The following is a 27,649-nucleotide window of genomic DNA, read 5'->3' as shown; positions in this document are numbered from 1 at the left end:
TTCTTTTTTCCTTGACATTTATTGGCTGTGACGAAGATGTACTTATGAGAGTTACAGGGAAACAAACAAATAAGCCAACCAGAAGGATGTGTGTGTTTCGTAATGCATGTAGGTGTGTATGTGAACGTGTGGGAGTGTGTGTCCGCACGCGTGTCCACACACGTGCACGTGCTCACATTCACACCCACTTCTAACCACACCAGAAAGGAGCTCACACCGGAGCCAGAGCTCCCAATCCATCATCCTGAGTGCAAAATATGCATATTTAGGACTTTCCTGGGTCCTCTTCGTGAGTTCCAGACGTCAATGATTGTCTCTATCCCGATATTTCGGGCAAAGTCCAAAACTTCTACAAGCATTTACCTAAGTGGGATGAAATTATACGGATAAACCCAAACGACCCTTTCCCCTTTCCCCTAAAATATTCCTAAAATAGAAGCAAATGAGTAGTAAATGCATTTTAGATGCTTGAGCATTTAACGTTTCCTACTACTAAGGTTACAAAAAAAAAAAAAAAAGGTATAAACTAAGAAAAGGTTTTCTATATTTAAAGTATCAACTAAGGATGGCGGTGCCCACAGCACAATGACCTACAGAACATGGAGCGAAAAGTAACAGAATGAAGAGGTGCGGATCGCAGTCGTCGTCCCCAATGGGTCCAGAAATACCGAAATTATATGGTTTCATGGGAAAAGATACAGCATCCTCAGGCTGCTCCCCACCCCCCACCTCCCGCCGCAGCCCCCAGGATGGCTTGGACAGGAGTGGGAATGCACGCACGATCCCGAAACGCGGACTCTGTGTGTGCGCAATGGGCACGGGACGGCGCACGGGTCCACGCGGGTCCTGGGTGGCGGGAATCCTGCATTCCACATCAGCCCGACCCACGGGTACGAGCTCTCTGGGTCAGGCCCCCGTCCCATCACCCCTGTAGAGCTTGCTGGGAACCCCGCAAACCCCTATCCCCTGGGCCACCCCTTCCCTGCCATGCGCCCTGCAGGCGATGTGCACCAAGACGTAGTGTCAGGGACCCAGGACACCGTGCAGATGTGTGTGGCATGGCCACGGGAGCCCCGAAAAGATGCAGCCGTCATCGTGGCACGGCCCGACGCGTGCTCAGGTGTCCCGGAGCACCCGGGACGCTCTGCGCGGAGGCTCGGCTGCACCCATAGGAGATTCTCTAGGGCGACAGGTGACCTCAACCACCAAAGGGACTGTCACAGCAGCGGCCAACGCGGTCCCCGTCCACGCCGAGCTTCTCCCGAGGCGGCCCGAAGCCCTCAGACGTGCGCTGGTTCTGGAAACGGAACAGGAGCGACACGATGTCACGGGCAACACAAAAAAAACGAAATAACGCTCTCTGGATGGGCGTTCAACCAAGATTCTCCTTTCTCACGCTTTCCCTTGTATTGTTATTTTTTTTCCCCAGGGCTTGGAACATCGGTCCTGAATTCACCGACTCTACTTTTGTGCTCACCAGGTAATATCTGCACCAACCGCTTCTATGGATGCGGTTTCCTTGACCTCCCTGAGGTGGGAGTTTTTAATAGTCCGCTGTCAGGGACACAGGCCCGTCACCCGTAAGGGGCATGTGCGCGCGACGTGGGGCAGCTTCTCGGCGGGGCTGCCCCCTGAAGGACAGCGAGCTCCGGGGCCTGGGTGGCTCAGTTGCTTAAGCAGCTGCCTCCAGCTCAGGTCATGATCTCCAGGTCCTGAAGTCGAGCCCCTCATGGGGGGGGGGGTCCCTGCTCAGCGGGGGAGTCTGTCCCTCCCCCTGCTGGTGCGCACTCTCTCGGATAAATAAAATCTTGAAAAAGAAGAAAGAATAACTAACTGGAGACCCCGACGGCATGTTTATCCAGTCTCCAGAAACGGGGAGGGCACGACCCCACATTTAAAAAGAAACAAAGCAGAAATCATCTCCACCTGCTGCAGAAAGAGTCACGGAACGTGAGGCACTGGGGGCAAAATTCAGGTGGACAACCCTCCCCTGAAAGTGCAAGATTCAAGTCTACACTCGTGGGTTCTGAAATGCCTGCGTGGCCCTGATGAAGGAGGAATCCTAACGCATGCTCCGTGGGTCTGCCACGACCATGCAAGCCGCCAGCCATGCTAGGGGCTTTGCAGAGACTCGGTTTCCCCGCAATGCCAGGGGGTTTGCAGAGACTCAGTTTCCCCCCAAGCCACCAGCCATGCCAGGGGGTTTGCAGAGACTGTTTCCCCCCAGTGCAAGGGGTTTTGCAAAGACTCAGTTTCCCCCCAATGTAAGGGGTTTTTCAGAGACTTGGTTTCCCCCCAATGCCAGGGGTTTTGCAAAGACTCAGTTTCCCCCCAATGCCAGGGGTTTTGCAAAGACTCAGTTTCCCCCCAGTGCAAGGGGTTTTGCAGAGATTCGGTTTCCTCCCAATGCCAGGGGTTTTGCAAAGACTCTGTTTCCCCCCAGTGTAAGGGGTTTTGCAGAGATTCGGTTTCCCCCCATTGCAAGGGGTTTTTCAAAGACTTGGTTTCCCCCAATGCAAGGGGTTTTGCAGAGACTCAGTTTCCTCCCAATGCCAGGGGTTTTGCAGAGACTGTTTCCCCCCAATGCAAGGGGTTTTGCAGAGAGTCGGTTCCCCTGCAAGCCGCCAGCCATGCCAGGTGTTTTGCAGAGACTCATTTTCCCCCCAATGCCAGGTGTTTTGCAGAGACTCAGTTTCCCCCCAATGCAAGGGCTGTTGCAGAGACTCGGTTTCCCCCTAAGCTTTCCAGAGGCAGGATGTGGTGTAGACCTGAGCTCACGGGTGCCCGGATTTGGTCAGTAACGCCCGTCTGCCAGCAGAGGGAGGCCCTGGGCAGGTTTTGGGATTTTAACACCCTCACCTGTAACAGGGTTCCTGCAGGTTTCCTTAGGGACACAGGATGGGTGTGAGTGACGCACCCGGCAAACCCCAGATGGAGTCAGACGTGGGTGCTTGCTGTGAGGACCACCCCTCAACGCACCCTCACCTCCTTTGTGCAATAGAGCCCCCCGCCCATGCAGTCTCTGGCCTCTCCCTGCATTCAGGTCCCCAGGGCCCCAACACCTCTGCACCCCACGGACGGCCAACCGGGCAGGAGTCTCCAAACCCAGGAGCCTGCACCTCCCCCAAAGAAAGCCCAAACCAGAAAGCCACAGTGCCCTGTCCCCGCGCCCCCATTTCCGAGGGGTCTGTGCATAGCCTAGGAATTGAACGATAAGGCTTACACCTCGGGGCCTCTATATTTTTCTCTTTGGAGAGGAACAGAAAAATCGCACGCTCCACCCAGACATGTTCCGGGCCCCTTATGACGAATCGAAATGGTGTCGGCCCCGCTGGGGGCTTGCTTAGCAGGTGTCCCTGTAAGTGAGTTCTTGGTGGCCGCTGGCAGCTAAACCACAAAGCTGCTTAAAAATGCAAATACAGGGATCTCTGGGGGGTTCAGTGGTTTGGCGCCGGCCTTAGGCCCAGGGCGTGATCCTGGAGACCCCGGATCGAGTCCCATGTCGGGCTCCCTGCATGGAGCCTACTTCTCCCTCTGCCTCTTTCTCTGTGTCTCATGAATAAATAAATAAATTTTTTTTTTAATGCAAATACAAGGAGGAGCACCCGTGCATGGTTCTCTCACATTCCAATGTATCAAAAGTCCCAGAAAAAAAAATTCCCAAGGCAAAGTGGGTCTCTGGGGCGTACCCAGAAATAGGCCTGCCTAGTGACCGGTGCCCCAGAGTGTTTTCAGAGACCCTGAAACTTGCCGTTTGGCGTGAAACAGTTTCTCCTCCTGTTGCGCTGGCAGTAACCGGCCGCCGCGCCCACCAGCGTCACCACCAGCACCGACACGATGGGAGACACGATCTTCGCTACCGTGTTGCCTGCGGGGGAAGGCAACGGGGTGTCAGAAAGCGCGTGGCCTGCCACAGAGCCCGTCATCCTAAATGGTGAACAATCTCACCTCCGCCCCCCTCCCGACCTGCAACCCCAGGGGAAAAAAAAGTAAAAAAAAAAAAAAAAAAAAAAAAAAAAAAAATCAGAACAAGGAGCCAGAGGAAGGGATTCTGTTTCTACCCGGTGTGGAGAGTATCAAGCCCGTCTTACCCGTTCAGGACACTCAAGGACGAAAAGTGCAAATAAGAGGCACTTGATTGGTGTCTCAGGTATTCGTGGAATTGGATGCATTTGTACCTTTTTCCAAGGGGCAATGTGTTCTTGAGCAAAAAGTACGTTTTCAACCCAAATGTAGCCTGCTAGGCCCGCCCTCCAAGCTCGGGATGCACGCACGCAGCCCTGCTTGATGCCTTGCAGGCAACAGGACGGCAAAGCTTTGGTTTTTCCCTCGTGCGACAAAAATCCGCACTTCCCAGAAAGGGGAAGGCCTCGCTTCCGTGGACGGGAACCACCCGCGTCTGGTACCAGGCAGGTGCACGGATCTCCTTCTCGGCTCCCCGTTGGTGCGCGTCAAGGGAAGGGGAGCCATCGGTGTCCCCGGGACAGGCCCACACGCCCCACCGGACCCTCAGAGCCATGAGGGGTCCTGCGGCCCGAGATACACCGTCCTCCCTCCCTCTGTGCGCCGCCGGGGAGCTGAGCACGCCAGGGAGGCACACGGCTGTGCTCCGCAGCTTCCTGCCAAACCTAAGAAGAGCCGCTGCTCCAGGAAAGACCGTGAGTTGTGACAGTGCGTCACGCCCACGCCGGCCCGCCCACCGCGCTGTGCAAGAGCGTGTTTTTATTAAAGATGGGGTGCGGTGGGGATCCCTGGGTGGCGCAGCGGTTTAGCGCCTGCCTTTGGCCCAGGGCGCCATCCTGGAGACCCGGGATCGAATCCCACGTCAGGCTCCCGGTGCATGGAGCCTGCTTCTCCCTCTGCCTGTGTCTCTGCCTCTCTCTCTCTCTGTGACTATCATAAATAAATAAAAATTAAAAAAAAAAAAGATGGGGTGCGGCGCCCACGCGCTACCTTGGGGGTTGCCGTAAGTCGAGTGTCCATCTCCGCCTGCAAGGAGAGAGGCACATGGTCACGGGTGTATGGAGCAAGCGTCCCCCGCCGGGCACTGCGGACATGCTGGGCGTGCAGCTCGCGGCCCCGCAGACGGCGTCTCTGCAGGGCACTTACTCGGCCCTGGAATGCACACTCGGCCGAGGAGGGCTGCACACTCAGCCCCGGGACGGGGGTGGCGACGAGGGCAAGGGGGCAAGGGACAGGGCAATGCAGCTTTCATCACACGGGGTCAAGGGATATACACATGCACATGTATGTGTGCAACATGCACGAGCACACTGTCGTGCACACCTACCTACACACGTGTGCATCGTACCTCTACATGTGTTCATGCCTCCACATGTGTGTATAAGAGCACACACAGTAGTGTCCATGCACATGTGCATGAAAACACCGATGTGCACATGTGCACACATAGACAGATCCATTCATCCACATGTGTGCACGAGCACACACTCATGGACACCTCCACATGTGTGCATACCTCTACACGTGTGCACACCTCCAAATGTGTGCACGAGCACACACACTCATGCACACCTCCACATGTGTTCATACATCTACAGTGTTCATATGTCTACTCTGGTGCATGAGCACAACTCGCATGTGCACACATGGACAGATGCATTCGTGCACACCTCCATACATATGCCTACCTCCACACACGCAGAGTGCATGCTAATACACATGCAGGCACGTGTACAAGCCCCCCACACACACGCACACATCCGTCTGCACACACACATACACAGTGCACACACAGATACATACAGGCATGCACGTGCAAATCCACATGCGTGCACACACATGTGCACAGGGGCACACATGTGAAACATGCCCATGTGCATTAGCACATTTACATGTGTGTGCAGCCAGATGCACACGCATGCACACACGTGCCCAGACGTACATATGCACACATACACCCCTAACTGTGCTCACATGCACGCACACATGCATGCACGCTGGCACACACTCGCACACATGCACAGGTGAACACTAACGCGCACACACATGCATGTACACACACACGTTATCAACTGTGAGCAGCGCTTACTTCCTTGCAAGAAAGTAGGGCTTCACTGCGTGCAAAGCAACGTTGCCGACCGGTGAGGACGCAAATTAGACCCAGCTGGTGAGTTAGTTTCCACGCAGGGGGGACAAAAGGACAAGCTTCCCGCCAGCGCCCAGACAGGGTGTTAGTGCTCCCCGAGGACAGCTGCTCCCCACACGGCTCGCAAGAAAGAAGTCCTTTACCATAGGTATTCCCGTAAGTCTTGGGTCTAGGGCGCCCGCCTCCTGCAGGACAGAAAGATGCGTGAAACGGAAGAGAATGCTCCAGAAGCGTCGGTGGCAGCGCTCAGAAAGCCAGCACACCCGAAGCGAGAGGCGGCGGGAGGCTGCGGACGCCTGCAGGCCGCCGGGCCGGTCCAAGGGCAGGGGCCCGGTCACCCGGCGTGGCCCCTGAGCGCACGGCGACCCGGCGGAGGGCAGCCTGCAGGACACACGGCCCCGACGGCCTCGGCAGCGCATGGGACGGGGCCCACGGAAGGCGCCTCCTCGAGGAGCGGGCTTTGACTTGGCCCCTGGGCCCGCCGCTGCCGGCCCGCCCTGGGCACAGCCTAGACTCATCCTGGCCCGGGAAACAGAGATTCGGGGCACCTCCTTCCTGGACCCGGAGGCCAACCTCTCAGCAAAGACAAGAGAAGACCAACGAAATGCTTGACGCCGATTTTGTTAGCTTGGGAGCGGAAGAGATTTGTGGGTGCTCGCGAAACCCCGGTGGGCGACATGATGAGCCGCGTCTTCCAAGTGGATGGTGGGGGGGGGGTTAGGGCTGAGTGAGCCGTGCGCCTCCCCGAAAGCCACATGTTGAAGGCCGAGCCTCCCAGGACCTCAGGGCGGAGCACCGCTTGCAGGTGGGGGGTCTTTAAAGATTTCAAGGTTGAGAATGGAGGTAAAATGAGGTCACTACGATGAGGTCATCACCTCTTAGGACTGGTGCCCCTTGTGCACGAGGAAGGGACGCACCACTCGCATTTTGCCACCCCCAGGAAGCCGCGGGTGACGCGGTCACCGGCTGCATGCACCGGATCCTCGGGGCTCGTGTGAGCAGCTCGGGGCCACAGGCCAGCGGTCCAGACGCAGAATCCCTGAGCATCCATCCCACGGGCTGGACCTCGGCTCCCGCCGCACACCTCGGCGCATTTTGCAGACGCTTTGCCCCGAGGGTGAGTGATCATCCTGAAGCGTGTGCTCTCTGCACTCGGGGGAGACAGGTCCCCAAGAAATGGTGGCGTGTGATCAGCATCCTCATTTCCGGGGTGCAGGAGGCGATGTAGGCATTCTTAGGGTTCCCGGGGAACACTGCGGGGTGAGGCATTTCTCTCCTGCTTACAAATCCGGCAAAGAGGAAATGAAAGCTCTGGAAAAGGTGCTCACGGAGGGAGAATCTTCAGAGGTTCAGAGTAAACACATCCTCGGACAAGGACACCTCCCTGGCCTGGGGGATGTGAGGGCATCATCTGACCCCACAACACTCCGCGTGGCTGCTTGTAAAAATATCCCAAAAAACTTGTCCTGTAATTTCTATGGAAGGACCATGACGGAGCATCACGTCGGCACATTCAGTTTCAACCCGGCAGCTCTTCATCGGGCTCACCTGGGACCTTTGACACGTCCCGGGTCCCATACAGGCTTGTGAGTCCTGTAGAGACAGCGTTACGGGGACGGGACCGTCTATAGGGTGGTGGACGTCTGTCTGCCCCTTAAAGCAGACTGCAGGAGCACCATGCTTCACCTTTACTTTGTACAAATAGGTGTAAAATAATGATTTACACTTCACAGGTTAGGAAGATTCATGGGAAGGACCACGTGTCTAAAAGGACCACACGCCTTGCAAAAGCACTGTCGAAATATTATTTTCGACCAAAAAGACAGTCACTCAATTCACTAGGGATGCTCCAATCCCTTAAAAGATGGCAAACAAAAGGAAAATAATGCCTGGAAATCCATCTATAAATTGATTGATGGGCGAACGGGAGCCAAAGAGGCAAACGTGCAGTCATAAGATTAATAATAATAAGCCCTGGGGACCCTAATGAACAATCCTATATCCTGTGTTTAAAAGTTTCTAAGAGAATACATCTTCAAGGTTGTCATTTCATGATAAAAAAAATAAAATTTGTGGGGCGCCTGGGTTGCTCAGTGAGTTGAGCATCTGCCGATGACTCAGGTCATGGTCCCAGGGTCCTGGAATCGAGTCCTGGGTTGGGCTCTGTGCTCAACAGAGAATATGCTTCAGTCTCCCTCGACCCCTCCCTCCGCTCATGCTCTCTCTTTCTATCAAATCAATAAATAAAATAAAACAATGAAGAAAATAAAATTTGTAACTATGTGCGCCAAAGGATGCAAAGAAACAATTTGTAACTGTGTGCACCGAAGGATGCAAAAAATAGGATTTGCAACTACGGTGCGCCAATGGATGCAAAAAAAAAAAAAAAAAAAGAATTTGTAACTATGTGCGCCAATGGATGCAAAAAATAGGATTTGCAACTACGGTGCGCCAATGGATGCAAAAAAAAAAAAAGAATTTGTAACTATGTGCGCCAATGGATGCAAAAAATAGGATTTGCAACTACGGTGCGCCAATGGACGCAAAAAAAAAAAAAGAATTTGTAACTATGTGCGCCAATGGATGCAAAAAATAGGATTTGCAACTATGGTGCGCCAATGGATGCAAAAAAAAAAAAAAAGAATTTGTAACTATGTGCGCCAATGGATGCAAAAAATAGGATTTGCAACTACGGTGCGCCAATGGACGCAAAAAAAAAAAAAAAAGAATTTGTAACTATGTGCGCCAATGGATGCAAAAAATAGGATTTGCAACTACGGAGCGCCAATGGATGCAAAAAAAAATAGAATTTGTAACTATGTGCATCAATGGATGCAAAAAAAATAGAATTTGTAACTATGTGCATCAATGGATGCAAAGAAAATAGAATTTGCAACTCTGTGTGGCTGATGGACATTCCGTAGACTTAGATCTGTGATCAGTTACCGAATCATGTTGCACACGGAGAACGAATACAATCTTGTGTGTCAATTGTAACTCAGCGGAAAAAAAATCCGTAGCATTTCCTTTCCGCAGCGATGACGTCGTGTTCTCCATCTTCCCTTACGGGGGCAGAGAGGGTCTGAGGGATTCAAGGTCTGCTGGTTCGATGGCGAGAAAGCCCCGGCCAGACAACGACTGCACGCGCCACTCCTGCGGACATTTGGACATTTCCGTTCGTTCTTGGCAGAGTCGGGCACCCCGAGTGCTTTCTGTTGGCGGGAGGTCGGCCGCCTGACAAAGGGCCCCCCGGTTCCTTGGCCGAAGTCCACATGCTCAGTGCTGGTACCTGCCGCTCCATTTCCCGCTACCTGGACACAGGTGTGCGGGCAGTGGTGGGGCACCTGGACGGAGGGCCACCGCCAAGCCACACGGCTGTGCAGAGAGGGCTGCGAGCCCTGGCCACCAGCAGAGAGAGCGCCAATGCCCAGCGCCCAGAGAGAGGCCGTGCCCGGGCCCCACGCGGGAGTCCCTGCGTACTGCCTGCCCACCCGCCACCCTCTGGCCCAGGATGTTGGCCGTACCGTGAGTGCCACTGTAGCCGTCGTTGCCGGGGTAGTAGCCGCCACCGCCTCCTGCGGGAGAGAAGGCACAGGTTGGGGACGCACGTGGGTGATGGCCCCAAAGCCGTGCCCAGGACTCACCCCAAAGGGAGCCCCACACGGTGCCAAGAGCAAGGGCCACCAGGGCTCATCCAGGGCTGCCCAGCTGAGGTCACAACGTGCTAGGAGGAAAAGAGACCCCCTGGGGAAAGCTCGGGGCCTTCCCACTAATAGGCGGCTCCTATTAGTGCAGGTGCATCCTCCTCCTGCAGAGAGATGTGAGCCGGACCGGACACCCCAACCCAGAAGCACGTTTATGAGCCGGGAAGACCGGGAAGGCGAACCCCAGCATGAACGTTCTTGGTGAAAAGCCAGGCATTGGTACTGGCGTTCGAGCGTTCTAGCGGGAACCTTAGAGACAACGCTCTTTGTTCGCGGCGCCAAACACGGCAGGTGCACCCGGCCCGTCCACATGACCAACGTGCGACCGGCAAGCGGTCGGGGACGAGTCCTCACCTCTCCGGAAGGACATCGCACAAGCAAGCACGGGAGAAGCCTCGCCTGCTGCGCACAAAGCCTCATGCCTTACAGCCTGGAGCCCAGGGCTGTGCACGGGTGTGCCCCGTGGGGCCCGTGCCCTTCCTGACCTATGAGAAATTCTGTGCAGGTGTTCACGTGCCAGGGGTGGAGAGAGCCTCACATGAAAGCTTTATGTACACCGGGATGTGTGTGTGTGTAAAGATACATCTATGCACCCATAGGTACATGTGCACATATCCACAAATAAAGGTGCATGTGTGTATGTATATAATGAATATATATATTGAGTATATACAATGAACATATATAATAAATCAATATAATAAATATATTATACAGAATAAATATGTAATAAATATATAGAATTAATATTAATATGCAATGAATATATCGAATATATAATAAAGATACAATGAACATATAATGAATATATAATATATAATGAGTATATAATGAATATATAATATATGATAAAAACATGATAAATATATAATATATGATAAAACATGATGAATATATAATATGTAATAAAAATATAATAAAAGTTGAATATATAATAAAGATATAATGAATATAATGAATATATAATATATAATGAACATATCATGAATATGTAACATATAATTAACATATGATAAAATATAACGAATATATAATATATGATAAAATACAATGAATATATAATAAAAATATGATGAATATGTAATATATGATAAAAATATAATGAATATATAATATATAATAAATATATAATAAAAGTTGAATATATAATAAAGACATAATGAATATATAATGAATATATAATATATAAAGAATATATAATAAATATGTAGTATATAATAAAATATAATAAAATATAATGAATATATAATATATGATAAAAATATAATAAAAGTTGAATGTATAATAGATATAATGAATATATAATATATAATGAATATATAATAAAAACATAATGAATATATATGATAAAATATAATGAATATATAATATATGATAAAAATATAATAAAAGTTGAATATATAATAAAGATATAATGAACATAATGAATATATAATATATAATGAATATATAATGAATGTGTAATACATAATTACTATATAATAAAAATGTAATGAATATATATGATAAAAATATAATGAATATATAATACATAATAAATATATAATAAAAGTACGTATATAAATATACATATATGAAAGTGTAGTGTACATATAAAACTAAATCTCCATAAAAATGCATATAGACATGAATATATAGATATACATATAAAAATGTATATAGTTAAACTATATACATACAAACGTAAAACTATATATGTACATAAATAAATGTATATTACACACATATAAAGATATACATATACATACATATACGAAGGTATACACAGGCATTATTACAGAAGTATATGTGTATAAACGTGCGAATATAAGTATATATACATAGTCAGAGGTGTGTATGTATATAAAATATATAAACAAAGATATATATAAACACACATATAAAGGTGTATGTATGCACTACATATAAAATTTATGTATACATAAAGGTACGTAATACCTATATCAAGATATATATATAGACACACACAAATGAATATCTATACGTACATATTTATCAAAGTGTATGTGCAAATAGACACACATAGAAATAAGATATAAAGATAATAAAGATATAAAGATATATATACATATAAAGATATATAGAGACATTTGTATATAAAGGTGTGTACGTGAATATATAAAGGCATCTATACATGAACATAAAGATATATAAATATGTGTATAAAGGGATATATATGTAAATATAAAAAATAGATCAATGTGAACATACATCTATAAGGGATATACGTCGAAGTAAAGACATGCAGACACTATGGAGATAAAAGTGCTCACATAAGTGTATATAAAGGTACATGTACGTAAGCAAAGATGTAGGGAGACATGAATATATAAAGGTGTCTCTACGCACATATGTAAAGGGACGCACGCGTAAGCATGTAAATAAGAACATATACAAAGGGCCTATAGCCAAGTGAAGACGTACACGTGTACCTTAAGGTGTTTTTGTGAATATCTGTGAAGGGGCATCTACGTGCATATGACAATAGAGAGGTACGTGCATATACATAAGGGATATGCACCTAAGTAAGGATACACAGACACGTGTGTATATGACCGTGTTCATACAGACGCACACGAAGGTGTACGTACGTACAGATGCAGACCTGTGCATATGCAGGTGTTGATATGAATATGAATAAAAGGATGCACACGTGACTAGAGACGGGAGTATGTACACACTGTGAGGACGACAGGCCTACGTGAAGACGCGTGGACGTGCGCGTGTGTAAAGGAGCACAGGTAAGCGTGTACGCAGGGCTTGCACACGCACCCCCGCAGGGTGGGGAGCCGTACCTGTAAAGTCCTGCACACGCGGCGCGGCGCACAGGATGCTGTGGACAGGAGCGCACGCAGAAAGGCACCTGCACAGGTGTGTGCAGAGCACCTAAAGGTTCGTGCGTGCAAGTACACACACAGACACGCTCACACACGTGTCCACATGTAAGTGCCCTCTGCCCCGTGGCTAGTTGCGCCCACGATGCAACCTTCCCGAGGGCACAGGTGCGCGCACGCCCGCCGACGCCACGTGAGACGCGGATGCCCTGCACACCCCACCTTCCCTGAGGGGCCGCGGCCTCGCCGGCACCTCCGCACTCAGGTGAGAGAGGCCGTGCACGTACCTGCGGGCGGCTTGGGCCTGGGCGGGTAGCGGTCGTCATGCGGGTCGGTGTTGCCAAAGTACCCTGTGGGGTGGAGCAGAGACCGTCCCTGAGGCCTGTGCGGCGCGCTCTGTAGCCCCGGACCCTTTCCAGCTCGCCAGGGCGCCGGGACCTAAGCGCACGTGTTCCTGCCGCCGCTCATTCGCCGGCAGGACGGGTCTCCGGGGTGGGCACACGGGCGTTCTTAGGCAGACGGATGCTCCGGGGTCCTAAGAGCTACACGTGCACGTTTGGGGCCACGCCAGGCCTCGTGGAGAGGAAGCACGTGGTGGCGTCTCCCAGACGGTGAGTCTCGGGGCGCCGGAGCGCTTGTAACATAGCTCATGGGTTTTGTGTAAAGGGGGGGGTGTCTGGAAACATCTATGAGCCGTGACCCCTCATTAACATCTTGGAGGACACCCCATGCCACCGGTAGGGATTCGGGGAGGACACTGCAACCCATGAGCAGGGATTCGGGGAGGACACCGCATCCCAGGCACAGGGATTTGGGGACGACACCGCATCCCAGGCACAGGGATTTGGGTAGGACACCACATCCCAGGGGCAGGGATTTGGGGAGGACACCACATCCCACGCGCAGGGATTTGGGGAGGACACCGCATCCTAGGCGCAGGGATTTGGGGAGGACACCGCATCCCAGGCGCAGGGATTTGGGGAGGACACCGCATCCCACGCGCAGGGATTTGGGGAGGACACCGCATCCCACGCGCAGGGATTTGGGGAGGACACCGCATCCCACGCGCAGGGATTTGGGGAGGACACCGCATCCCAAAGGGCAGGGATTCGGGGAGGGCGCAGGGGGCTGTTTGGCGCCTCCCAGCAAACCGGTTGAGGACGTGCTCCCTGACGGAGGGACTCAGGGGTAGGTCCTCCAGTCCCCCCCCCCCCCCCCCCCCCCCGACGTTGCACTGGACCGCTTGTCAAAGAGCCTCCGGCTCTTCGAGAATCTTCGGCATTTCCCCAACGCGCACGCTGCGTCCACACGCGCTTACCTCCTCCGCCGTCAGAAATGCCGGGCTGCGGGCGCGGGCGCGGGGGCGGGGGCGGCCTGGGCCTTGGGTAGATCCCTGGGGGGAAACAGCAAGGCCGTTTTAGGGAGGTCACGGCGTGTCTCGGCCACGGGCCAGCCACGGAATTCAGGGCGCAGCGCACAGGCTTCCACCAACGCTTCCCAAAGCCCGTGGCTCAGGCCAGCCCCCAGCGCCCTACCTGGTCAGCTTCTAGGGCTTTGGGGCTGTTGGATTGCAAAGGGCTCTACTGACCTCATCCGTCCAGATTAGCTCTTACTTATTATTATTATTATTATTATTATTATTATTATTATTATTATATCTATGGGAACAGCATCATGCAGGTTTTTGACGCCAAGGAGACACGCAGAGTAGGTGACCTGCAATCAGGCACAGCGTGCACAGGGGAAGCTTTCAGGAACGGGACATGATTTGCAAAGCTACAAACAAGCGAGAAAGGGGCTCGCTCGCGGCCTAATTAAAAAATCCATCACAGGCAGAAAAATAAATAAACAAATAAAAATAAAAATAAAAATCCACCAGGAGCGCATCACCTGCGGCGCTCGGAGCAAGGGGAAATAAAATGAGTGACTTCCGTTGCCCGCGGTGGGTACTGCTGCTCAGGATGGTGACTCGGTGTCCCGCATACCTGGCCGTTCCTAGCTCGGTGAACCCACCCGACACCCCATAAAGACAAGGCGGGCTCCGCGTGCAAGGAGGCCGAGGGCTGGGGACACCTACCTCCACCGTGGTCCGGCACCCCGGGCGGGGGCTGGGGCTGGGGCTGGTACGGGGGTCTGGGCTTTGGGTACAGGTCTGCGGGGAACACGACACAGCGTTCTTAGGGGACCAAGCGCCTTCTGCGACCACCACCCTATAAAGAGAGCATGTCCACACCCCCACTACACAGTTCCTGTTTTAGTCCCATTCGCTGCCCAGGCGGCCACAGGTGGCGGTGGACTCGCGGCCCATCCCGGGGCCTGTAGATGGGCCGGAAAAGCACAGGTGCGCACAGGTGCGCACAGGTGCGCACTTCACCCGCGCGCGCACACTCGCACGCGCTCTCCTGGAAGCTACCTTTCAGGCCACACAGGCCCAGGAGGCAGGCAGGCAGGTGCCCGCTGAACTGGAAGACCAGCTTGCGACTAAAAACCATAATCCTAATTTTTTTTCGATGATTCTAATTTTTTAAAAAGGCGGAGATTTCGCCCGGCGCCTCCGTTTAAATCGATGCCGATGCTTTGTCACTGAGCATGCTCCTGTGTGTCTCTCTTCTATCTTAACAACATTGTTCATATTTGTGCATTACTTGTTGCCTATTTGTTGATATGTCTTACAGGACACATATTATATACAACTAAATATTAGATTTTATTATATATAATGTAAATATTTTATATACAATTTATATTGACTTATGTAAGTGCTATATGTAATATATATTATCTCTGTGCTATGTATGTACTATATATCATTACATGCTACGGAATATAAATATATTTATTTTCTTTTACTTATTTTTTAAAAGATTACTTATTTATTTATTCACAAGAGACCCAGAGAGAGAGAGGCAGAGACACAGGCAGAGGGAGAAGGAGGCTCCTCGCAGGGAGCCCAATGCAGGACTTGATCCCAGAACCCTGGGGTCACGACCTGAGCCGAAGGCAGATGCTCAACCACTGAGCCCCCCAGATGCATCTAAATGTTTTTATTTTATTTATTCTATATATATATGGTTATTCATTTATTTTATGTATACTATAGATGCTGCATCATATATATGCCGTATTACATACAATAACATTATATTTTATATTATGATTATTTTTTACATCTGTATTATATATGCTGTTATATATACTATATTATATGCAAAATTATATATTCTATTTTATTATATTTTATATATAAGTTAATAATGTAAATGCTATATAATGTGTATTGCATGTGAGGTACACATATATTCCAGTGTATGGGTGGACCACATTCTCTTCATCCATCCATCCATGATCCATCACGATGATCCATCCATCCTTCTATCCATCCACTCTTCCATCCATTCACCCTTTTATCCATCCATCCATCCACCCATCCATCCAGCCATCTACCCATCCATCATCCATCCATCTGTTCTCCCCATCTAGGCATGCATCCATGTATTCATCTATCCAACCATCCATTCCACCATCTACCTATCCATCCACTGATCTACCCCTCCATCCATTCACCCATCTACATATCTTCCCATCTACCCATCCATCCAGCCATCCACCCATCCATCCATCAATCCATCCATCGACCCACCCATCCATCCATCCATCCATCCATCCATCCACCCATCCACCCATCCATCCATCCATCCACCCATCCACCCACCCATCCACCCATCCATCCATCCATCGATCCATCCATCCATCCATCCATTGATCCATCCATCCATCCATCCATCCACCCATCCATCCATCGATCCACCCATCCATCCATCCATCCACCCATCCATCCATCCATCCATCCACCCATCCACCCATCCATCCACCCATCCATCCGTCCATCCACCCATCCACCCATCCATCCATCCATCCATCATCCACCCATCCATCCATCCATCCATCCACCCATCCACCCATCCATCCATCCATCATCCACCCATCCATCCATCCATCGATCCATCCATCCATCCATCCATCCACCCATCCATCCATCCACCCATCCACCCATCCACCCATCCATCCATCGATCCACCCATCCATCCACCCATCCATCCATCCATAGATCCATCCATCCATCCATTTACCTATCCAGCCAGCCAGCCATGTACCCCCCCCATTCATCCAGGCATTCACGCATGCATCCATCCATCTATCAGTTGATGGACATTAGGACTGTCATCACCTTTTTGCTGTTGTGAATCATGCTGCTGTGCATGTGGATCTCCACGTTTGCTGGACTCCCTGCTTTCCAGTGTTTCTGCTATATACCAGGGAGTGGTATTGCTGGATCACATAGAAAAATTTGGGGGGGTTTTTTGTTTGTTTGTTTTTGTTTTGTTTTGCTATTTGATTTGCTGCCGAGGGTTCTCCACAGTGGCTACACCAGTTCCCATTTCTATGAACAATGTACCGGAGAAATGCTCTGATTTCTCCACACCCAGACCGACTCTTGTTATTCTGCATATTTTGCTTCTAGCCATCCTGCTAGGGACGCGCTAATGTCTCTCCATGACTAGGTTTTGCATTTTCCCAATGAGCAGGGTTTGCCGTGAACACCTGCAGCCCCTTTGCACACCCAACGCCCCTGTGAACAGCCTCGCACACGCTTTGAGCAGCACCAGCTCCAGGGCGCTCGCTCGCTTCTGGCCAGCAGCCTCATCACTCACCTGAGCTTGGCTTCTTGGTGGGTTCTGTGAAACAACAAAGAGAAAATGAATTCAATAAATCATTGACAACGTGTCCAAAAGTCACAGAAGGAACCATCAACACTCTAATACAAAGTGTAGATTCCAAGGCCCCTATCTCGTGTTTTGAACACACATCCCATTGCGTAAGTAGGGGGAAAAACGGGACACGGTTACGATCCATAGCTACCAGACTTCCCCAGGAGCTGGGCAAAGTTACGGGGCGGGGAGGGGGGGAGGAATTTAGCCAGAGGATCAGCTCGGCTCATTAGCACGGAAATTAGAGCCCAGCCTTTCTGGAGGCGATGGAGAGAGACTCTGCACACCTGCAGAGATGCTAACTTAGCCAAGACCATGCACAACAGGTGGGAGCCCACGGTACTATGCAGGCCAGGAAAGCGGCCCCGTTTCTGGCGAGCAGAGGTAGGAGAGGTGGACACGAGCTTAGGGACCTACTTCCTGCCTCCGCAACGATGCTTATGTGCTTATCCATTCAACAAACGTTGTGTGAGCGTCCACGGGTGCAGCCTGAGCATGGATGTAGCCCAAGACCCCGCTGGCAAGGGAGGCGCTCCAGACCCCAGAGCAACCCCAGAGCTTCTGCAGAAGCAAAGCCCCCGGGAAACACGGCCACTTACCGGGGTCATCCAGAGCGTCGGCCAAGTCAAAGTCACGTTGACCTGTGGAGGGGACAGCGGGTAAGTCGCTGGGACGTGAAGCGTCAGGGGTGCCAGCTCCTGGCTGCTCCCTCTTTGCCCCGTGTCCCCGCTCAGCCAGACAGGAGCCTTGGTGCAAAGCTCACCCCCCCGGGAGAGCTCAGCGCAGGGTCAGAGGGTCCTGCTGTGCCCCTGTTTGCTGGACGCGTGCCGTTTGCAGACACTGCTGGGTGCTGGGCATGTGCCAATGAGCCCCGCAAGCCCTCCGTGCCCGGCTCTTTCAGGGGTACAGGCGCGTGAGCACCCCTCAAGGCAGGGGCGGGATGCCTCGAGGACCACAATGCATGCCACGGGCAAGGGCACGTCCTGTGCGAGCACACCTGGAGGCCTTCCTGGAGGAGGAGGTGAATGACCGATACACCGTTTTGAGACAAAACACCCCAAAGGAGAGAAAGTAACATGTTTAATGGGGCTGAACGGCGGACAAGAGCAGTCAGGCGGACGCACACGGAAACCCACAAAATCCACACACTGGGCCTTGCAGCCCTTCTGCAGAGGCGACCCCCGAGAAGGTGGCTGTATACCCTGCTGCTCCGGCTGCTGTGAAGCCCCACGTCGACGAGGCTCAGAACCGGCTGTTTCCCCGTGTTTCACCCCGACCCCAAAGCTCCTATTTCACAGCGACACCAAAGCTCCCCAGAGCCGAGCCCCAGGCAGTGGGTTATTACTTTTGCTTTGCAAACAGGGCCCTGTGACAAAGCCTTCCCTGGGCCCCAGGGCGGGAGTGGGGCTCCCGGGGGCGGGGCGGGCTCCCCCGGGGGCGGTGGTTCTGCTGCTGTGCAATCCCAGGCCTCCCTGTGGCAGCTGCTGCAGCTGCTTGCACCACCTGGTGCTTTCTTTACCCGCACGCCCTGACCTGCTCCTTCTGGAAGAGTTAACCTGGTGACCCACAAGCAAGTGCATTTTGTCTGAAACAAAATGAAACATTAAAAAAAAAAAATTAAGATCCAGTAAATGTTTAGGATGAGCTGAAAGCGGCCCCGGCCGCCCCAAGTTTGTCTGCAGCCCATGGACACTCCTTCCCACAGGCCTTTCCGCCTTCGGCCGCATCCAGCGTCACCGAGGGAACATCAGAAGACGTTTCCATCATTTTTTCTTTTTAAACCGTTTCCTTGAGGGGCGCCTGGGGGTGGCTCAGAGGTTGAGCATCTGCCTTGGGCTCAGGGCGTGACCCCAGGGTCCTGGGATTGAGTCTCATGTCGGGCTCCCTGCGTGGAGCCTGCTTCTCCCTCTGCCTGTGTCTCTGCCTCTCTCTCTCTGGGTGTCTCATGAATAAATCAATAAAATCTTCTTTTAAAAAAAGAAATAATAAAGCAGCTTCCTTGAGCTAGTCTCTGGCCATTTGAAGTGCTCCTGAGCGCGAGCAACCACCAGCTCCATCCATTTCCAGAACGTTCGGCTGCGTGCCCCCTGCCCTTCCCCTGCTGGAATCAATCCCACTGAGCACATCGGGGAGGGAAGGTCACCCACGGGGCACCAGGTGCAGGTGCCAGACCAGGAGCTGGTTTCTGGGGGACTCAGGGGACAGGGGGCACACAGGGTGGGCGGCCATGGAAGGGGGGTCTGCTGGGCCCCCTGTGCGCTCCACTGTGCAAGCGCCCCTCTCCAAGGAGAGGCCCTGCAGGTTGACCAATAAGCATCGCCCTGCTGTGCTGGGGGTGCCTCGCCCCCGAAGCTCCAGCCCCCCGAAACCACACCCGCGCCCACTAAACTGCTCCAACCAGCTCCGACCACGCCCGGCGTCCCAGATCAGCCAACGCCTCTGCATGTTATCTGCGCGGGACACCCGGCCGTGACACCCACGCCTTCACATGCCTGTCCCCGCCTCGCCACCCCCCACGCTCCACGCCCCCTCCTTTCTCAGCAGCACCGGGTGGAGCCCTGGGACGCAGGGATGAGGGCCGGTGACCAGGCAGCCAGAGCTGCACCCTAGGTCTTGCCCTGTGGGCCGGACTCAGGTGTGCAGGGCGCTGTACCTGGTGGCCTCCTGCATCAGCTGGCGACACAGCTGGCATCAGGCGCTTGTGTGCAGCACACTCTGGTCCTCCAGGCCCGGAGGGACCCAGCAGGCACGCCCTGTGCTCTCCCGAGGGGCTGCAGCCACCCCCCCAGCCCCGCGGCAGGGGTCACCATGCATTTCGGGTCCTAGCTGGGCCGGGAGGTGTCGCAGGCTCCCGATGCTGCTCCGGGGGCTCAGCCTGCTCACCAGGCCTTCGCTCCCGTGGCCACGATTTTCCACCGTGGAGCCCAGGAGGCGGGGGCGCGTGTCCCAAGATGTGTTTGTGATCAGCTCTCCGTTCGCTTAGCTAGCTTGGGGACGTTTAATCAAAGCCACATGTCTCGGATTTGTGACCCCAGGAGGAAGCAGCGTCCTGTGTGCCGGGGTCGTGAGGCTGGCGATCCCGCTGACATCCCGGGGTCGGGGGGCTTACGGTGCAGGTCGTGCCGCTGGGGAGGCTGCGGTCACCATTATGCACAACAGTCCCCTGCTCCCCATTCCCCATTTTGTGGGGTTTTTTTCTTTTTTTTTTTTTTGTTTTGGTTTTTTTTTTTTTTTTTTTTAGAAAAAGCTATTCTGGGGTATTTGAGTAGCATTTGCAGGAACTTTGTCGTCTCCAAGTACCAGACCAGGAACACCAGCCCGGTTTGACCCCTGATCGGACCCTCCCGTCCGATCCCCACTGCACGTGTGACTCCGGGTCTCTCAGCTTCTACACACACCCTTGAGCTGACGCGACAAACGGCAACATGCAGACCGCAGGACTGTTGCTGGAATAATAAGGACACCGCGCGGACGCCAGGGCTTCGCAGCAGCGCGGCCCCACCACTTGCCCGCCTGGCCGCGGCCGCCACGCACAGCACACAAGCGCACGCCCGAGGGTCCCCTGCAAGCGCTGAAGGACCACCCGCTCGGATCTAAGGGAGAGAATGGGCCCCAGGCAAGCCGTGAGCAAAAGGCCGAGAAAACACCAGCAAGCACAGCATGAGTATCACGCGGCGCCGTGGACTTTAAAGACGGTGGACCGGGTCCGCATGGTGGCCCGTCCCCCACGCGGGGGCGCAGACAGGCTCCGAGAGGCTGTGATTCGAGCCTACATCCCTGTATCCGTGTCCCCCACAGGAAAAAAAATGCTTTTCCAGGCATTTATTTATGTATTCATATTTCTTCATATAAGGTTTTCTTTCTTTATTCAAGGCCCAGGCGGGTGTGGGTGCACGGCCGCGGGAACAGCTCGGCGCAAGTGCATGAGTCTCTGGGGCGCTCACGAGGTTTCCGTGTGCACTGGGAGCAAGGGTTACGCAAGACGGCCGGGTTGTGATTCGGGGCACTTCAGTGCACGAACGAGCGGGGACGCCATGAGGGACACTGCCCAGGGGCGGCCCGGCGGCTGCTCTGTGGAGCCAAGCAGGTGACCCCGCGGCTCAGGCCGCCCCTGGAGCCCCACCCTGTCCGGCGTGCCCTGCAGCTGAGCACAGCTGAGCCTCCCCGTGCAAGGCCAACCAGCTGTCCCCGTTCCCAGCGTCCCCAGGTGCCCTTTGGACGAAAGCCCATGGGAGGGACGTTCTGGTGGGATGGAGCAGAGGCGCTCAGCCCACCCCAGGGCTCGGCGGAAGGGGAAGATTTTGTGCCTGGAGAAGACAGGCCGTGCATGGAGAGCTGCGTGCACACCAGGGCTATTCCTCAACCTCTGACCTTCTGCCTGCGTGGCTCTCAGACCCTCGCGGGCGTGTGATTCAGCCCGTCATCTGCGCCCGTGCAGATTCCAGATCAGCAAGTTTGGGCGAGGCCGAGACTGCATTGCTCAGCAGCTCCCAGGGGGTGTTTCGGTTGCTGCTGGCCTGGGGACCCCACTTTGCAAGTCCACAGTCCAAATAGGAAAGACATGCTTCCTCCCTGCTCTGTCCAGTGGGCCGAACCCCCCAGGACCCACTGAAGAAGATAAGAGCCAAAGAAGAGCCTCAGGCTGCTTCTTCTCAGAAGTAGGAGGGCAGGCAGCTTTGCACCGGCCATGGGGGCCCCCGTGCATGCAGCGTGCAAATATTCCAAGTCGATGCCACTGGGGCCACCTTGGGAGCAGCCTGTCAGTAAGTCCAGGAAACTCCAAGGGATGGTCATGGGTCTTGAGCACACACAGCTCTGTTCACTTGCAAAAGGAAACCCACCCCCTTTTGGGTATGACTTGTATGCACATGGGACCCTGCTGTTTCCCCAGACACCCCTGAATACGACGCATCTGGCCTCATATCCACCCCGAGCGTGGAAAATTAGAGAGGCCCATTGATGTCATCTAGGGTGGGGGCTCTAGATGCTCCCCACGTGCTTCTGAAGTCCTCTGGGTAAGAGGCAGGGGCTCCCCGAATTACCGACGCAGAAGGACCCACTGGGAAGCTAGGAAAGCACCCAAGATGGGGCCCCAGAACCACGCAGTGGGGCCGGGGACTCTGCATCTGGACCCCATCCCCCAGCATTCCTGACTCCCGCCACCCAGCAAAGTTTCCCATCTACCTCCCCAGAGGATCGGCACTCTGTCCAGGTCATATTTCACGGCGATCCACCAGGATAAAAACAAAACACCATCGGAAGAAAACGTTTTGAAAACTCTTGAGAACGGTTTGCCCCAGCGTCGCCCGGGAAAGCCGTCTGCACGCTCACGGCACAAGAGGACAACGCTTTGCACGCATTGCCCCCTGTTCTCTCTCTTTTTTTTTAAAGATTTATTATTTATTTATTTATTTATTTATTTATTTATTTATTTATTTATTCATGAGAGACACAGAGAGAGAGAGAGAGGCAGAGACACAGGAGGAGGGAGAAGCAGGCTCCATGTCCAGAGCCCAATGTGGGACTCGATCCCGGGTCTTCAGGATCACACCCTGGGCCAAAGGCAGGCAATCAACTGCTGAGCCACCCAGGGATCCCCTGCCCCCCTCTGTTCTCAAGAACGGGGCCATTTCTACAGCAGCTGCGCTCACCACCGAGGCGCCCCCTTCAAGGGCGCAGCTCAAGGTCACAGGGAAAGTAGGGACGCAACATGATTAAACAGCCCTGGATCCACCCCAGTCCTGCAACAGAAACAAACACAGCGATGTTTCTGCGAACACAGCTGCAGGAGCCCGGGTGCTGAGAACAGGCAGAAGGAACATGGAACCCTCTGGACATCCAGCAGCGTGGGTGTCTCGGGCAGTGGAAGTGGATATATGAAAACATTCTGGATGGTTCATATTTTGTGTCGACATGGCTGGGCGATGGTGCCCGGATGTTTGCTCAAACACTAGTGTAGATGTCACTGCGCAGGTATTATCATCTGCGGTCACATGCCAGGAAATCACATCCCCCTCCGTAATGTGGGTGGGCCTTCTCTCATCTGCTGAAGGCCTTAAATGGAGTGAGGTTTCCCGGAGAAGAAGGGACTCAGACTCAACACGGCAGGGTCGCATCCTAGCTGAGCTTGTAGCCTGCCCTGGAGGTTTCGGACCTGCCAACTACACAGTCCTGTGGGACAGTTCCTTAAAATATATCTGAGTCTGTAGATTGAGGATGATGATAATGATGATAATGATGATAATGATGAGAGAGAGAGAGAGATGAGTAGTTGGTTGTATGGATGTATGGATGAGTGAGTGAATGCATAGATGCATGATGCATGACTAGATGAATGGATGGATGGATGGGAGGATAGATGGGGGGTGAATGGATAAATGATGGATGGATGGGTGGTGCATGGATAGATATGATAGGTCAGTGGATGGATGGATGGATGGATGGATGGGTGGATGGATGGATGGATGGAAAAATGATGGGTAGATGGGTGAGTGCATGGATACATATGATGGATGGATAAATGGATGGATGGATGGATGGATGGATGGATGGATGGATGGATGGAAAAATGATGGATGGGTGAGTGCATGGATAGATATGATAGGTGAGTGGATGGATGGATGGATGGATGGATGGATGGATGGATGGATGGAAAAATGATAGATGGATGGGTGAGTGCATGGATAGATATGATAGGTGAGTGGATGGATGGTTGGATGGATGGAAAAATGATGGGTGGATGGGTGAGTGCATGGATAGATATGATAGGTGAGTGGATGGATGGATGGATGGATGGATGGATGGATGGATGGAAAAATGATAGATGGATGGGTGAGTGCATGGATAGATATGATAGGTGAGTGGATGGATGGTTGGATGGATGGAAAAATGATGGGTGGATGGGTGAGTGCATGGATAGATATGATAGGTGAGTGGATGGATGGTTGGATGGATGGAAAAATGATGGGTGGATGGGTGAGTGCATGGATAGATATGATGGATGGATAAATGAATGGATGGATGGATGGATAGATGGGTGGGTGGATGGATGATGGATAGGTGGATGGATGGATACATAGATGATAGATGGATAGACGGATGGATGGAAGGATAGATGGGTGGGTGGGTAGATAAATGATGGATGGATGGGTGGTGCATGGATAGATATGATGGATGGATAAATGGATGGATGGATGGATGGATGGATAGATATGATAGACGCATGGATGGATGGATAGATGGGTGGGCAGGTAGATGAATGGATAGATGGATGGATGGGTGGATAGATGGGTGGGTGGATGGGTAAATGATGGATGGATGGGTGGTGTATGGATAGATATGACAGATGAGTAGATGGATGGATAGATGGGTGGACAGATAGATGGTAGATTGACAGGCAGACAGATGTATGTACGTAGAGGTGGACAGATATTAGACAGGCAATATTTAGGTGGGTAGGTAGGTAGGTCAGACAGACACACCGAGGCAGACAGCTAACATCAGGTTTCTCAGCCTGAGGACTAGCAACATTTGGGGCTGGATCACTCTGTGATGTGTGCAGCAGACACCGGGCGGCACCCATTGAGGACACCAGCCCCCCTACTCACAGTTGTGACAACCACACATGACTCCAGATACTGCCAAGGGTCCCCTGGCGGCAAAGCCACCCCTAGTAGACAATGGTGGTCTGTCACATGTCTCCCGAGGGGATGTCACTTCCGGCCTGGCCGTGCAGGCTGATGATGCATCACTGAACGGGGAACCCCAAAACAGCCGCCTCCTGGCACCACATATCCATGAGTCTCCACCCAGGGGTCAACCAGATGGCTCAGTGCTCAGTCATCATCCCTGCCAGGGAGCCCTGACGCTGCACCGCGTGACTCTGGGTGCTTCTGAACCTGCAGATGCCGAGTCCCACCCACATGCCCAATGAGCAGCTCAAGGGGCAGGGCCTGTGTGGTGCCTTTAATCCAGCTCCTCCCCGATGACTCTGCAGCAAGGATTGGGAAGCGCCGCCCTACATAGCTGGGCAGATCCGGCCCTGCCGTTGGGCCTGGTGACAAAACAGGCTCCAGTGACCCAACTGGCTTTGGCCTTCACACTCCTACATTGGCTACGTCCGACGTAGTCGGAGGCGTGAGGAAAGAGGCAAGAACCAAGAGACACCCTTGGTTGTCTTTAGAGTGTGGCCTGTCCTGTTGGCCTTGGGCAGGTGTCGCATCCTCCACATAGCACCATCTCAGAAGCAAAACCAAACGCCCTACACAGCTCCATGCAGCAGGTGACACGAATACATGCCACAATCCGTGAAAAATAGGAGAAAAAGATGCACGGGAACACGGGAACGTAGGTCACGGAAAACAAGAGCGTATCTATAAGGTATCGTCGCTCTGGCGGGACGATGGAGAGACATCTTAGATTCGTAGAAATATTTCCTTTTTTTCCTGACAGACGGAACCCACAAGCTGGCCTCGGCAAGTTTCTCTTCCGCTTCAGCTTCCTCATTGGGACCGCAGGCAGAGGACGGAACCCTGCAGGGCCTCAGTTTACGCACCTGTAAGGCGGCGGCACGCGTGGCAGCGACATCGGCTGCGTGGCGAGCAGCGGCGTGCGTGGTGTGCCGGACGTGTGAGCGTCGTGCCACGCTCAAGGGCTCTCTGCTAACCGATCCCGCAGGTGCCCGAGGACCCGCGTGGCCCCTGAGTGCGTTTCCCTCCCTTCTCCCTGCACCGTGCAGGTGCACTTGTCCCGAGTGGGGACCTTCCACCTCCCGTTGACCCCACGAGGTCACGACAATAGACTCCGGGATGCGCTTTCCGCGGGAGGCGCTGGGTTTGCAGCTGCGCTAAACACGAGCCGTCCCGTGTGGCCCCTGCGCCCGCACACCTGGCCTGGCATCACCCCCCATGCAGAGACTCCCGTGTGCCCTTCGGCACATGCACACGCAGGTGAGAGTCCCAGGTGACCCTGCCCGTGGTGGTGGCGTCTCGCTGCGCCTCCCGCGACAGCACATTGGGGACCCAGACAACCAACGCCTCGTCCCTGAACGTGTGTCGGTCGAGATAAACGGGAGGCGCCCCGGCTAACCGACACCCCCCACCCAGCCCGTGCCACCTGCCGCCCGCCCTTCCATGCGTGGAATGGGGTCTTCAAATGCCCGGAGTGGAGGGGGGGGTCTCGATCCCACACCCATGGGTGCGTTCCGGTTCCTACACACCCCGGCCTCGCCCCCGACACACCGAAGCCCCGTATCCGGGATGCAGCCCGTGCGCCTCCCGGCAGCCCTGGGCGTAGTAAACAACTCACATGGTTTCCATTTGCGCCCAGGGGCGGGCCGTTCACCCGAAAGCTGCACAATCGGGCAGAGGCTCTCCCCTCTGCCCCGACCCCCAAGCCCAACCAGCCCCGGGGGCGCCGCCCGCACACCAGCCAGCTGTGCTCCCGCTCTGTGTCTCTGGGCTAATACCGCCCCTCAGGGGAATTGAAAACACCCATCGCTGCCTCCCTGTGGAGATCAAGCCCCCAGAAAGACAGGCCGGGTTTGCAAAGCAGAACAAAACAGCAGAGCCGGGGGCTTGCCTCCAGGCGCTGCCGGCCTGCACCGGGTGAGTCCAGGTCCCGTCCCCCAGGGCCGGCAGGACCCCTGTCCCCTGTGCCTTCCCAGAAGCCACATGCCCGTCCCTCCCATTCCCGTCTGGCAACGCACAGCCCACAGCCGTGTATTCGGGGGAAGCTGCGCTGGAAGGAGTTTTGCAAAGCGGCCAGAGCGCCAGCCCAGCACCCACGCGGCTGCCCCTGGGCCTGAGCGTCTCTCACCTTGTGTGCGCATCAGAAAGCCCAGCATCGTGACGCACAGGAGGCCCCACCGGCTCCCCATGGTTGGCGGCGGCAGGAAGGAGCCTCGGTGGAGGCCGCAGCCCAGAGGCTGGTGAGATCCGGCCTCCCGGACCCCACCCTCGATGTGTTGACTTCCTGTCTCCCGGCTTGGAAGGAAGGGAGGAGATGTTTCAAGCGGAAAGTATGAACCAAGCTGCAGTCCCTTTGCCAGATGCTCGTGAGCCCCGAGCTCAGATGCCAAACCCCACGCCCTGGAGCCCGAGAGGCAAGCGCTTGCACGCCGCAGGCCCACCCGGAGCGGCGCTCGACGGCCAGCCTCGGCCCGGCAGGGAAACTGGCATCGTCACCTGGTGCCAGTGGGCCTCCCTCCGCTTGGGGAAGCGGGCGCACCTGCTT

General features: G+C 53.4%; 1 protein-coding gene across 2 annotated transcripts; it reads right to left on the bottom strand.

Annotated features, from left to right (window-relative positions):
• XG (Xg glycoprotein (Xg blood group)) lies at positions 1 to 27,649 on the bottom strand. 2 transcript variants are annotated; one of them, XM_025984603.2, is made up of 11 exons: positions 27,233 to 27,649; positions 18,016 to 18,057; positions 17,360 to 17,383; positions 14,725 to 14,799; positions 13,966 to 14,040; positions 12,935 to 12,997; positions 9,634 to 9,684; positions 6,253 to 6,294; positions 4,954 to 4,989; positions 3,752 to 3,868; positions 1 to 1,297 (listed from the first exon to the last, which is right to left on the bottom strand). In XM_025984603.2, exons 1-11 carry the CDS (start codon positions 27,291 to 27,293, stop codon positions 1,281 to 1,283), a joined length of 603 nt encoding a protein of 200 aa, XP_025840388.2. In that variant the 5' UTR covers positions 27,294 to 27,649; the 3' UTR covers positions 1 to 1,280. The 2 variants fall into 2 exon arrangements, with proteins under 2 accessions (XP_025840388.2, XP_025840391.2); XM_025984606.2 differs by lacking the exon at positions 14,725 to 14,799 and having other exon boundaries at positions 27,233 to 27,412.

Source organism: Vulpes vulpes, chromosome X (assembly GCF_048418805.1).
Source record: "Vulpes vulpes isolate BD-2025 chromosome X, VulVul3, whole genome shotgun sequence".
In the NCBI taxonomy this organism is placed as follows: domain Eukaryota; kingdom Metazoa; phylum Chordata; class Mammalia; order Carnivora; family Canidae; genus Vulpes; species Vulpes vulpes.
This window is presented reverse-complemented; position numbering and strand designations above follow the sequence as displayed.

Coding starts and splice junctions, on each gene's coding strand:
- XG (XM_025984603.2), bottom strand. CDS start 27,293: ATGGGGAGCCGGTGGGGCCTCCTGTGCGTCACGATGCTGGGCTTTCTG. Junction 9,685..12,934: donor CAGGCCCAAGCCGCCCGCAG/GTACGTGCACGG, acceptor TCTCTCCCGCAG/GAGGCGGTGGCGGCTACTAC. Junction 6,295..9,633: donor CGGCTACAGTGGCACTCACG/GTACGGCCAACA, acceptor TCTGTCCTGCAG/GAGGCGGGCGCCCTAGACCC.